At 37.0% G+C, this 13665-nt stretch overlaps 1 protein-coding gene across 1 annotated transcript in view; it reads left to right on the plus strand.

Annotated features, from left to right (window-relative positions):
- Positions 1 to 13665, plus strand: part of XB5937757.L (uncharacterized XB5937757 L homeolog) — a gene marked incomplete at its 3' end in the record, with an annotated part of 49019 nt that overhangs the window by 14569 nt on the left and 20785 nt on the right. The window contains 8 exon segments of the mRNA NM_001095931.1: positions 1265 to 1381; positions 3250 to 3311; positions 5695 to 5829; positions 6096 to 6281; positions 6426 to 6528; positions 7982 to 8123; positions 12412 to 12595; positions 13068 to 13167. Of these exon segments, the coding sequence (NP_001089400.1) occupies positions 1265 to 1381; positions 3250 to 3311; positions 5695 to 5829; positions 6096 to 6281; positions 6426 to 6528; positions 7982 to 8123; positions 12412 to 12595; positions 13068 to 13167 (1029 nt within the window).

The raw sequence follows: 13665 nt of genomic DNA on the forward strand, positions 1-13665 counted from the left end.
GGTGGTGTCAGGATACATTTAAATTGTAGTTCATACCAAATGATTGGTTCAAAGAGAACCAAAAAGCAGCAGTATCCATACAAGGCACTCGCCAAGTTTAACCCCTCAAAAAGGTTATTTATAATGCTCCCTTAGGCTTTATATCAGTCATGTTATCACAGTAACTATTTAAAAAGACACCTGAAATTCCCCAGTTATTAGTGTATATACAACCATATAGGTACTATACGGCTAATGTCACCACCAGGTACTTTATATTTAATATATTTCGAAAATAATTTAATATATAAACTGCTAAACGTTTTTATTTGTCAGGCTATTATCACACGTGTTTTGCGGCACACAACATTAGTATGTACTAATGTGTGTATCAAGAAAGGCGAGCATAGCACTACAACAAATTTGTTTGGGGTGATTGTGGGGGGCACCAATGGGATCCCAGTAGCGCCATAAAGAAGAATGAAAGCTTGCTTAATATCTTGAATAAAATGGAGTGAGTGAACTAGGCACACCAGTCTAGAAAACAATTATCTTTTATTACATTTATAATACAAAAAGACAAAGAATCCAATGTCTTTCAACCCCAACAGTGGGATGATCTTTAGGGGCACATGCAAAATTAAAAACTGCAGGTTTCAATAGTGGTAGATATGGTGTGCCAAACTTACCAACAACTATAGTATATATACTGCTTAATACATTGGTCCCCTCCAAAGGCCTTCAATCTGAATTACACCACTGGGTACTCCTAGTGGAGGCTATTATGTTAGATATCAGTTCAATCTAGCCTTTATACATTACCGTTTTGAATAACCATTTTCATAACTTTTTTTTTTTTTTTGCACAGCTTATCTATTTACTAAGTTTCCTTTTTACGCTGAACCATTCCTTTTAAGCAAGCAATTTACATAAAATTTTTATTTTTGAACTTTTTCTGCAATCGGTCACATCAGGATATGCACGAGTAGATGTTTCCTTTAAAAGTTCAATTGTGTGCAGGGTCGGATTGGGCTGGCGGGACACCGGGAAAAAAACCTGCATGTAATGGGTTAGTTTTCTATTAAGCCATTATTCTGATGCAAAACTGTATTTTACACCAAACCTCTTTCTGTAATGTTACATTACTGTGCTTTGGTTTTCTCCAAAGCCACACACTGGAATACACAGACTTTAGATTTGCATAATAAATGTTTTAAAAACCGTATTCTGTAGAAATGTGTATGAGTTCAAACCAGAAATGTTCTTGTTATTTTCTCCATTTTAGAGTCTCTAATAACCTTTGGAAACATTCTTTATGTCATACTCTTTGGATGGTGGATAACTCTTCTTTATCTGTTGGTGTCGGCTCTTATGTTTTTCACTATCATAGGGACTCCATATGGTAAGATTGTTATTCCATTAGCAATGAAAACTAATTGTTCTTTGTGGATCAGTAGTTTAAGAATGTGGAGCTCCCTTTAATCAACGTGTCATTGTATATTTATTATAATTTATATACAGTCATATGAAAAAGTTTGGGAATCCCTCTTAATTCTTTGGAATTTTGTTTATCATTGGCTGAGCCTTTTAATATATAGCATGCCTTATTGGATTAACTGAAAATATGCAATATGCATCATAACAAAATTAGACAGGTGCATACATTTGGGCACCCCAACAGAGAGATTACATTTGCAAAAGGAGACTCAACCAAGTATTGATTCAACAGCCTCTAGACGACTCCTATAGACTTTAAAGAGTGTCTGACTGGATTCTGGATGGCACTAGTGGACCATTCAATCTCTCCAGTTCAGTTAAATTTGATGGCTGCCAAGCATGGACAGCCTGCTTCAAATCATCCCATAGATTTTCGATCATATTCAAGTCAGGGGACTTCGACGGCCATTCCAGAATATTGTGCTTCTCCCTCTGCATAAATGCCTTTGTAGATTTCAAAGTGTATTTGTCTTGTTGGAATATCCAAACCCTGTGTAACATCAACTTTGTAACTGGTCCTTGAGCATTATCCTGAAGAATCTGTTGATATTGGGTTGACCTTTGACTTACACAAGGGCCCCAGTCCCTGAACTAGCCACACAGCCCTACAGCAGAACCTCCACCAAATTTGACAGTAGTTAGCAGGTGTTTTTATTGGAATGTGGTGTTCTTCTTCCGCCATGCAAAGCGCTTTTTGTTATGCCCAAATAACTAATTTTTTCTCTCATCAGTCTAAAGCAATTTGTTCCAAAATGACTGTGGCTTGTCAAAATGAGCTTTTGCATACAACAAGCGACTGTTTGTGGCGTGAGTGCAGAACGGGCATACAGATGTTGTTTGTGCAAATTGCTCTGAATTGTAGAACGATGTACAGATACACCATCTGCAGCAAGATGTTCTTACAGGTCTTTGGAGATGATCTTTGGGTTGTCTGTAACCATTCTCACAATCCTTTTGTATCTTTTGAGAGTTTCTTTGAGGATCTCATGCTGTCACTCTTCAGAGGAGAGTCAAACAGAAGCACAACTTGCAATTGGCCACCTTAAGTACCCTTTCTCATGATTGGACACACCTGCCTATAAAGTTCAAGGCTTAACACGCTAATCCAACCAATTTGGTGTTGCCATTAATCAGTATTGAGCCGTTACATGCATTCAAAATAGCAACATTACAAGGGTAACCAAATTTTTGCACAGCCTGTTTTTCATATTTGATTTAGTTTCATAATACTAAATACAACTTCACTAAAAAACTTTGTTCAGAAAACACCAGTACTCTGATGTTCCTGGAAAAAGAAAGACATACCACTGTTTATATTTTTTTTTTTTTTTTGAAAGTGGACTAAATTATTATGCAGGCTGAGAGGGGTTCCCAAACTTTTTCATATGACTGTAGTGCTGGTGTATTCCACAGTGCTTACAGAGGCTATACATCATTAACATTAGTCCCTGCCATGGCCTATATTTGATGTTGCTACAAGTGGCCTCCAAGTTTGTTTTTTTTTGTTTTTTACTTGGAAGCAAGTTTTAGACGAATAAAACTTTGATACGTACAGGTATGGGATCCCTTAACGGGAAACTCTTTATCCAGTAAGCTCTGATTTATGGGAAGGCCATCTCACATAGATTCCATTTTAATCAATTCAGTTTTTAAAAAAATATTTCCCCTTCCCTCAAGTGTGTGTTATGGGCCTTTTGGTTTAGAAAATGTATACATTTAGTCAGTAAGATGTGGTCTAAAACTATTTTGTACATCTTTTTCTATCAATTGCAGGTTTGCTCTGCTGGAGACTTGCAGGTTATTATATTTGGCCTTTTGGAAAAGTCATTTTGAAGGTATAAGGCTACAACTTCCAATGCATATTTTAGGGTTTTCACATACTTTGTCTCTTTTAGAAAAGGGTTACTAAATTAAAATTCTGCCTGAACTTTTTATGGTGCAGTTAGGCTTGATGGGAAACACTTTTATTGGCTCTATTTTATTAAAACTGTATGTGAGGTGAATTAAAGATGTTTTTAATGTGTGAATAGTTAAGACCTTCTGTAGTTCAGCCACCAGGGTGCACGAGCAAGTACAGTTGTCCTGGAGGGGGGGATTCCATTTCAGTAGATGATATAAGTGGGTGCAGGAGCTAGTGAACTTCCTCTTTGACCTGTTTCTTACAGGCCTACACTGCCTGTGCTGGTACTGTACCAGTCACAAGTACGAAATTGACATGTATATAACTTAAAATATAATATAACATAATTGACATACTCTTTACACAAACCTTTTGAGACATTTGCTGCATTTTTGTTATTTGAGTTAGTATGTATGCTTTGCTCACTGTTTTAGGTTAGTCTGATGTCTTATGCACCTCTGTTTTCAAATAGTACCATTGACTCTTGGATTGAGATCATGGCTTCAACTGTGCTGTTGTGCGACCGTTTTGTTATTGAGCAACAGTTCTTTTGGATAAAAATGTCACACTATAAAAGTATAGGAAATGTTCAGTAAAGTGAATTCTTTTTAAAGATATTGTGCATGTACATATGCACAAAATATAATGCATTTTTTCATGAATTCTGCTGATTTAAACAAAGAAAGTTTTTTTTCTGTTTGAATCGTGTATTCTGCCCCTTTTAAAAATCTTTCTTTAATCTGAGCCTTTATCTAAAGTTTGCTTCTCCACATTTTAAACCAGATACTAGCTCTGTTGCCTTCTTGCAACTGAACTATAGTTCTTCCATTATTTGGTGTGGAACCCAGGACATATGCTGGTTACTTCATTGGTCCCATTAGTCTGACTTCTTTGGCAGTTTCATGTCTGAAAACCAGGCCAACTAGGTGCCAGCAGCATATGTAGGTGGAAATATTTGACATCACTGCTTTCCAAGACACCTGCTCTTGTGGAGGAAAGGGCATTCTTTGTTTTATTTGCAGCTGTTTTCAGACATGCTTGCGAAAGCTGCTTTCTGTACCCTACCTGTGCATCTCTGATGGTGGATCTGGACATCTGAAGCACAAATATACTTATCCGTTAAGCCACCAGGAGACAAGAATATAACCATGTGCAAATTGTAAGATCAGATCTCTCAATGGATCAGTAGCAGTGCACAAGTGTATAGCATGCATAGCAGGCATTCCTTTATAACACACCATTGCCACCAACCCTCAAAAGCTTGGAATTATTGAAAGTTCACCTTCCCATGGTGAACTGTTAAGGCCCCGAGAAGTGACTTCAGTGCTGCAGAGCTTCCAGGGATGACCTCAGGCTTGGATTCAGCATGATTACAGCAGATAACCCACCCTAATTGGGAAGGTTTGCTGGTGCAGAGTCGACCATTAAGGTCAGTTGCATATGTGGAGAATGTGAACCATTTCCCCAAGGTAGCAAACACACTAAGGCCCCTTAAAGGATATGTATACCTTTAAAATAAGCGAATGTAAAATTGATGAGGGTGCTATTCTAAGAAATTTTGCAAAATACATTCATTATTTTGTTTTCATTCCAAGAAATTAAGGGATACATGTACTGTTAATATGAATGCATTTCGTTACAACAGCACCACCTGCTGGTCAGTTTCCAACCAGTCTGACCACCAAGTAGTCAAGGAAGTTGTCAGGAGAAATTAAGAGGCTGCTCTGATGTTCTTCTGCTTAGAAATAAAATTTTATACTTTTCTCACATCTTTCCTAAGCAGAAGAACATCAGAGCAGCCTCTTTCTTTCTCCTGTCAACTTCTTGGCTACTTGATGGTCAGACTGGTCAGAAACTGACCAGCAGGTGGCACTGTTGTAACAATTCATTCATATTAACAGTACATGTATCCCTTAATATCTTGGAATAAAAACAAAATAAATAATGAATGTGCATTGCAAAAGTGCTTAGAATAGCACCCTCCTCCATTTTACACTTGCTCATTTCAAAGGTTTACTTATCCTTTAACTAAGCAACCGGAAAGCAAAGAAAGGAAAAGGGGAGCTTACTTTTATTTTCTGATTTCACAAGTAGGAACAGCTATCTCAGTGTGTGCTGTCTGGGGTCCTAAAAGAAAGGATGACGGAATATATAGGCACATATGCTATTTAAAAAGAAAATGTAAAACACATTTGGTGAGGCTGTCTTCTTTCAAAAGATGAAAAGATCTTTGTACAAAACAGTGGTAATTTTTTTTTTTTTTTTTTTTAAGTTTACATAGCTATGTATTCTCCAATCCGTATTTCTGTTTATGACAGAGTGGCACAGACCATAGTAGAAAATGCTGTGTTCGATTTACGAAGTGTGAAGCCATTCCAGAGGTGGATGAAATAGAGAAGACTCCACTTATTAACAAATGCGAGAGACTTCATACAGATATCCAACATTCTGATGTACGCTATTGGGTGAGGCCATTTCCTGGAACAATTTTCTCTGCCTAAATAAATGCAATTGAACTAAATATATGGATTCTGCAATATACTCCATACATTCTATAATTATTATTTCCTAATTGGTAGTTTTTATTTTGGCTTTATTACAAAAATAGTTTGTAAATGTAAATGTTCTTAGAATGAAAGATGTGTACATACAGAATGTTCACATTAGGTCAAGTTAAACCACTAACCTGCCTGTCTTCCTCATACTATTGCCTTTGCAGTGTCGTGTCAGTACCTATGTCTGGCTCATGCTTGGGTTTCCAGTGCTTGCAATTACACATGGATTTGCTTGCTTTGTTTCCTGGATCCTGGTTTTCTTTATCCCCATCTCTAAGATGAATGCGAGAACTCTGTCCAAGTTGCTACTTGTGCCTCCAGAACAGGTGCAGATTCGGAGCTCAAACAAGGTGGGGGCATAATAATTTTTTTTTTTTGAAAGCTGTATAAAGTTTCTCAGTCAAACGTTTCTTTACTTTCTACATATCATTGAGCAATCCATTGTGTGTTAAGTTGATAAAAGCATTGATTCTGGTTTTTCTTTTACCTGTTAGATGGATGCATCATTTGATACCGATATTATCCTGTGTTGCTACCATGCAGTGAACATCTATTATTATAAATATTCAGTCGATGGACTTAATGTCTTTGCTGTCAGTATCCTTTATAACCAATGTATTTTATTTGCAGTTTCCACTTTTTAATAAAATACAGTAAGATTGTACTACATCTTCTAATAACTCTAGTATGCAAGCTTTTGCAGTGTAAAGGTTGTATATACATGGCTTATGAAGATAGAATTCAGGGACATGTGTGGGGTGATAGACTTGCAGACATTTGTTGGCACATAATACTTCTGTTTTGTAGTTTGCCGAGTACTGAAATGCAATGAAGATATCCAGACACTGAAATGATCAATTAAATGCATATAATTAGTAGAGTGAGTCAAACAAAATAACTGCTTTTTGCACAAATCCTGCATGTAGAGAGACATGTCTGGTGATTTTAATAGTAAGCTTGAAGACCTCTTCTAGGCAAAAGGAGCCAATATGATGTATTGGATTCAACTGGCAATGAATATCTGATACCCAACTCCTGCAGGAAGAGAGAATGAAGAGAAACTGATGCTGAGGGACAGTGAAGATAAACTTGATTATTTCAGAAACGGTACAGAATTTTTAATTTGATTATATTTAGAATACTTCTTTTAGTATGACGAAGCTTATATTACATTTTCCTTTTTTCGATAGTTCCCCTTTAAAGGACAATACAGTATAAAAATGGGTAAGTAGGCTGTGCAAAATAAAAAATGTTTCCAATATAGTTAGTTAGCCAAAAATGTTATCTATAATGGCTGGAGTGACTGGATGTCGAACAGAACACTACTTCCTGCATTTCAGCCGCATGGTACATTTCTTTTCTATGAGTTTGTAATTGATCCTCGGCATTCGGCTCAGATTCAAAAGCAACAGGTATGACCCATGTGCCCCCCCCCTCAAGTCAGTGGAAACCAAGAGAGCTGAAAAGCAGGAAGTAGTGTTCTGCCTATTGTGTTAGACATCCAGTCACTCCAGCCTTTATACATTACATTTTTGAAACCTTTTAATTTTGCATGGGCTATCTAGTTACCCAGTTTTTATTTTTATAAAAACATTTCCTTTAAAGAAAAACTTTTCAGTCCTTTTAAGTTATTTGTAAAAACAGTTACTATTGCAAATGTTTCAGATCAAAGACAGGTCTGTTAATCCGCTGCCTTGTCTTACATTGTATCAACACCAGTGCAGAGAATAGAAAGGGACAGACAAACACTGCTTTCAACAGCAATACATATACCGTACAAATAACTTAAAAAACATAGAAAATTTTGAATTATGTTTTCTTTTATGAGCCACAAATTATTTTTGTGGTTGACATTCCCTTTTAAAGCGTGTATTGTAAGAAGTTTATGGAGGGTGTGCACTATTTATAAATGGCTAATAAGCAGACTAATTCAATACTTAAAGTTGTGTTAGTTTCCAATAACTAATTTTTTTTTTTTATATTTAGATATTTTTTTTTCTTTTTTCCCTGCTCATAATAATCAAGAAAACCTTAACTCGTACCATAATAGATTTAATACTGTTGGTTATTGTATCGTTGGCTCTGGGATATGCAGACCGCCATAATGATTACACCAGCTCCCCGGTCAAATTCACACTCTCCCTCGTCTCCATTATGCCTCTGTCATATTATATTGGGATGGCAATAGCAAGGTAAGGGTTTTACTGCTGAAAATATTCTGACCTGGTCTTCCCATTTTTAAAGTCTGATTAAACAAGAGTACACTAATAAACCATTTATATCACAAATAACACCTTTTATATGTGGGGGGGAACGAATATTTAGCATGCACTACAGTTCTAGTTATGCATTTGTCAAATCAAAAATACCCATTTTATTGAAACCAGAAAACCAGAGGTAGGTAAATCAGAAATGGTCAACTATCCTTTGCACTTTTTTTTTTTTTTTTTTTCTTTTTAAACCCAAAAGTCTGGGTTCCCTTTATTATATTTGATTATGTTCATTCATAGTAGTCACTGGGTATGACAGTCAGTCACATTCTGTTCTTTACTTTGATGAATGTATTGAGATGTTTTGTCACACTCTCTAAACATTTTCTACCATTCCTCTTGTGCAACACTAACGTTCATCTGTGTACATGTTATATGAGAGAGATATCAATTCTTTATGCGAAAAAAAAAAAAGTAATAGGTCAATATTCAAGTTATGTATAGGACATTTGAGAATTTAAAACAATTCCAGAGTTAAGAGATGAAGTGGTTAGTGACCACATCTTTCCCACTTAATACTGTATAATGTGAATGTGTCTGGGAAGCCTGGTGTCAACCAGGCTCAGTAACGACTTCTGCCGTAGATGGGCAACACTTCTAGTAAAAATTTGAGGATCAGGGACCCTGTAAACAAAAGAGTCATATTGTAGGACTAGCTTTTGTCAGGAGTACACACTAGGAATGAAGATAAAAGGCAAGCAAGTACCAGCAGCTGGTGCTCCAACAGGGATTGATAGCTGGATATAGCTCTCATTTAGGCACTGCTAGCTAATGGTGAAGGGACCGCAGTACTGAAGAGGGATTCCGGTTATATTCTACTCCTGAACCATTTTCTACTGTTGGGATTTGGGCCACTATTGCTGGTAACCTAAAGCTGTATCTTGAAACCTACCAAGATGTCTCCACAGTGGTGTCACAAGTCTGCTCTGCCTTTGACCACATTTTGTCTGCATAATCTACCTCATTGGAGCTGTAAGAATCTGGCATCCTACTTTTAATTCTACATAGCATTTGAGAGGTGTAATTGCACAGCACTATCTCCCTTCCTTATCCCCTTAGCCATCTGGGTAAGTGAGTCCATTGTGACCCATGTTATACATTTAAAAGTGAAAAAGCACTTTTATGCCAAGATAGGGTTACATGAGACTCCCATACGATCACTGAGATGGCAACAGTTTTATCTGCATTTTTACTATGCTGTTTGTAAAGATTTAAATGTTGTGCTACTTCCCCCTACATTTCAATTTTGCATAATGACACGTAGGCTTTTTTTTTTTTTTTTACCATTATTTTATATACAGTTATATGAAAAAGTTTGGGAACCCCTCTTAATTCTTTGCAGTTTTGTTTATCATTGGCTGAGCTTTCAAAGTAGCAACTTCCTTTTAATATATAGCATGCCTTATGGAAACAGTAGTATTTCAGCTGTGACATAAAGTTTATTGGATTAACAGAAAATATGCAATAAGCATCCTAACAAAATTAGTGCATAATCATCATAGAAGGTTGGGAATTATACACTAGGCAGATATTTAACTATTAAGTTTTTAATTTTGTCCACACAACGGGCCTTTGATGCCCGAAACATGTAGTGTGGACAAAAATAAAAGCTAAATAGCAGTTAAATATTTGCCTAGTGTATGATTACCAACCTTCTATGATGATTTGACACAATATAATTGGATGCCTAAGATGGAGTATCCAGGGAACCACTACACGGATAACACTTGGCTAAAATTGCAGCTGGCTGTGAGTAATTATACTAACTTACAAAATGAGTGCATAAATTTGGGCACCCCAACAGAGATATTTCATCAATACTTAGTTGAGCCTCCTTTTGCAAATGTAACAGCCTTTAGATGCCTCCTGTAGCCTTTGATGAGTGTTTGGATCCTGGATGGTGGTATTTTTGACCATTCGTCCATACAAAATCTCTCCAATTCAGTTAAATTTGATGGCTGCCGAGCATGGACAGCCTGCTTCAAATCATCCATAGATTTTCGATAATATTTAAGTCGGGGGACTGTGTCTGACATTCCAGAATATTGTACTTCTCCCTCTGCATAAATGCCTTTGTAGATTTCAAAGTGTGTTTAGGGTCATTGTCTTGTTGGAATATCCAACCCCTGTGTAACTTCAACTTTGTGACTGATGCTTGAACATTATCCTGAAGAATTTGTTGATATTGGGTTGACCCTCAACTTTAACAAGGGCCCCAGTCCCTGAACTAGCCACACAGCCCCACAGCATGATGGAACCTCCACCAAATTTGACAGTAGGTAGCAGGTGTTTTTTTTGAAATACAGTGTTCTTCTTCCATCATGCAAAGCTCTTTGTATGACTAAATAACTACATTTGTGTCTCATAAGTCCAAAGCAATTTGTTCCAAAATGACTCTGGCTTGTCTAAAAAATGATACAACAAGGTACTCTGGCAGAGTGATGAGAAAGGAGCACTTTCTGCATTCACAAACAAACAGATAGATGTTCTTTGTACAAATTGCACTGAATTGTAGAACGATGTACAGATACACTGTCTGCAACAAGACGTTCTTGCAGGTCTTTGGAGGTGATCTTTGGGTTGTCTGTAACCATTCTCTCAATCCCCCCGCAAATGCCGCTCCTGTATTTTTCTTGGCCTGTCAGACCTGGATTTTACAGCAACTGTGCCTGTGACCTTCCATTTCCTGATTACATTCCTTAAAGTTTAAACCTCTGAGATAGCTTTTTGAAGCCTTCCCCTAAACCAGGATACTGAACAATCTTTGTTTTTAGCTCTTTTGAGAGTTGCTGTAAGGATCCCATGCTGTCACTCTTCAGAGGAGAGTCAAACAGAAGCACAGCTTGCAATTGGCCACCTTAAAGGGATACTGTCATGGGGAAAAAAATGTTTTTTCAAAATGAATACGTTAATAGTGCTGCTCCAGCAGAATTCTGCACTCCATTTCTCAAAAGAGCAAACAGATTTTTTTTATATTTAATTTTGAAATTTGACATGAGGCTAGACATATTGTCAATTTCCCAGCTTCCCCAAGTCATGTGACTTGTGCTTTGATAAACTTCAATCACTCTTTACTGCTGTACTGCAAGTTGGAGGGATATCACCCCCTCCCTTTCCCCCCCAGCAGCCAAACAAAAGAACAATGGGAAGGTAAACAGATAACAGCTCCCTAACACAAGATAACAGCTGCCTGGCAGATCTAAGAACAACACTCAATAGTAAAAACCCATGTCTCACTGAGACACATTCAGTTACATTGAGAAGGAAAAACAGCAGCCTGCCAGAAAGCATTTCTCTCCTAAAGTGCAGGCACAAGTCACATGACCAGGGGCAGCTGGGAAATTGACAATGTCTAGCCCCATGTCAGATTTCAAAATTGAATATAAATAAATCTGTTTGCTCTTTTGAGAAATGGATTTCAGTGCAGAATTCTGCTGGAGCAGCACTATTAACTGATTCATTTTGAAAAATATAATTTTTTACCATGACAGTATCTCTTTAAATACCTTTTCTCGTGAAATACCTTTTTTTTGTTGAAAGTAAATTTGTTGGAGTAAATTATTATGCAGGCTGAGAGGGGTTCCCAAACTTTTTCATATGACTGTACTTACTCTATGTTGAGTTGCCAAAAGTATCACCAAAACATTTAACACATTGCCCTAATGTATGAAAATATTATTGTCTGCATTCTCGTACAACCGCTTTTTTTTTGTTTGTTTTTTTTAAATACAATTTTAAAGTGTAAGCAGTTATGCAAACAATATATTGCATTAGTTACATTATGCTTATGCATTTCAATTCTTGGAATATAAAAATATCAGAGCAAAATTTCAGTGTAGTCATTCTTGAATATGAAATAAACCCAAGGGTCTCTTTAGCTGTGCAAGGCTCTATTTGCATTCTTTATATGGATATGGGTAATTGTTTCTATCACTTTCCTCATTTGAGCCAGCATGGCTCCTTGTTGTCAAGACAGTCCATAATGTGTTAGAATGTTTTGTTTAATACTTGATGTGACGAATAAATGCAGCTCCTCATAGACACGGGTCCGCTTGTATAATTTGGCAAGAGGCTTCTATAACACTAACATATTTTTCACAACTGTCTGCTAGATAGACAACTGCCTAGTACATAAAACAGCGATGACAAATGTAACAGGTACTGTAAGTTATAACTATGGATGGCTCACATTTTATTTTGTGATATTTAGTGTTTCAGCACAGAGTAACTTTGCAGTAGGTGCTGTGGTGAATGCAACATTTGGCTCCATTATTGAACTGACCTTCTACATCACAGCTTTGATCAAGGGTGCTCGTGAGGGGAACCGGTGCTACGAGGAAGTAGTGAAGTCTGCCTTGACTGGCACAGTTCTGGGGTGTGTCCTCTTTATTCCTGTGAGTCATTCTTGAAACTTTTAAGACTTGGCTACACATGATGCTATTTAGGATGAAAATGGAATTGTAGCCAAACAATAAATGGATAGTCACAGGTTGCAATTCCTTCAGTAGTATATCAGCCAGCCACTGCTAGTTGGATACACACCATACAACTATTATTTTAACTCTAATGAATGGGAAACTGAAATTGAGATAATGGAGAATCACAAATAAGAGAGGAACAAATTAAACTAGTTCATTTGGTTTCATGTAGTAAAACAGACCATGGATTGGTAGCAAGAACTTATGGCCAATTCACTAATGGGAGCAAAGATACCCATAAGATGTGAAAGGTAATAATATGGATGTATAAAAGAAAATAGACAATTGTATCTGATAAAAAATGTAATGGGTTGTTGTTTCCATATGTAGTCAGGTGATGGTACAAATACTTTGGACAGGTCCTGACTCTTGGGTTGATCATTTGCAGGGTTTGTGTATGATCATTGGGGGAATCAAGCATCGGGAACAGAGGTTTAACAGCAGGTCAGCTGGAGTTAGCTCAGCTCTGCTATTCATTTCTGTGGGAGGTAAGTATCCCGGATCTATAGCTGCAATCATGCTGTTTAGAAACGAAATAAGTAAATATATTTGCTAAATTTTGCAATTTGAATTCATAAAGGATATATATTCTAAACGTAGTAATTGTCCGCTATGAATATTGTGTGGCATCTGTATTTTAACAGCATTTCTGCACAGTGGGCAATAAACCGTCTAGGAAGAAAACTGTATTCTGAGCTATATGGAGATTTCAGCACTCAAGAGTCAGATCTTGGTCAGGAACTAATAACTTGGGTGCCAGTGAAAACAGCCAAATTATAGGGAGCCATTGGGAAGAGCTTTGGATGTAGTGTCCATCTACCCCCACACATGCATATCTCATGAACACACAATGGACTTTGGTCATCTTTCAACCCAACTAACTTGGTGTGGAGTTTACTTGGTTGCCAATCTTGCTGGAGCTTGGGCGTTTTAGTTGGCCCTTTTTGTGTATGGCAGTGGTTAAATTTGCCATTATTTTATTAGTT

Source organism: Xenopus laevis, chromosome 3L (assembly GCF_017654675.1).
Source record: "Xenopus laevis strain J_2021 chromosome 3L, Xenopus_laevis_v10.1, whole genome shotgun sequence".
In the NCBI taxonomy this organism is placed as follows: domain Eukaryota; kingdom Metazoa; phylum Chordata; class Amphibia; order Anura; family Pipidae; genus Xenopus; species Xenopus laevis.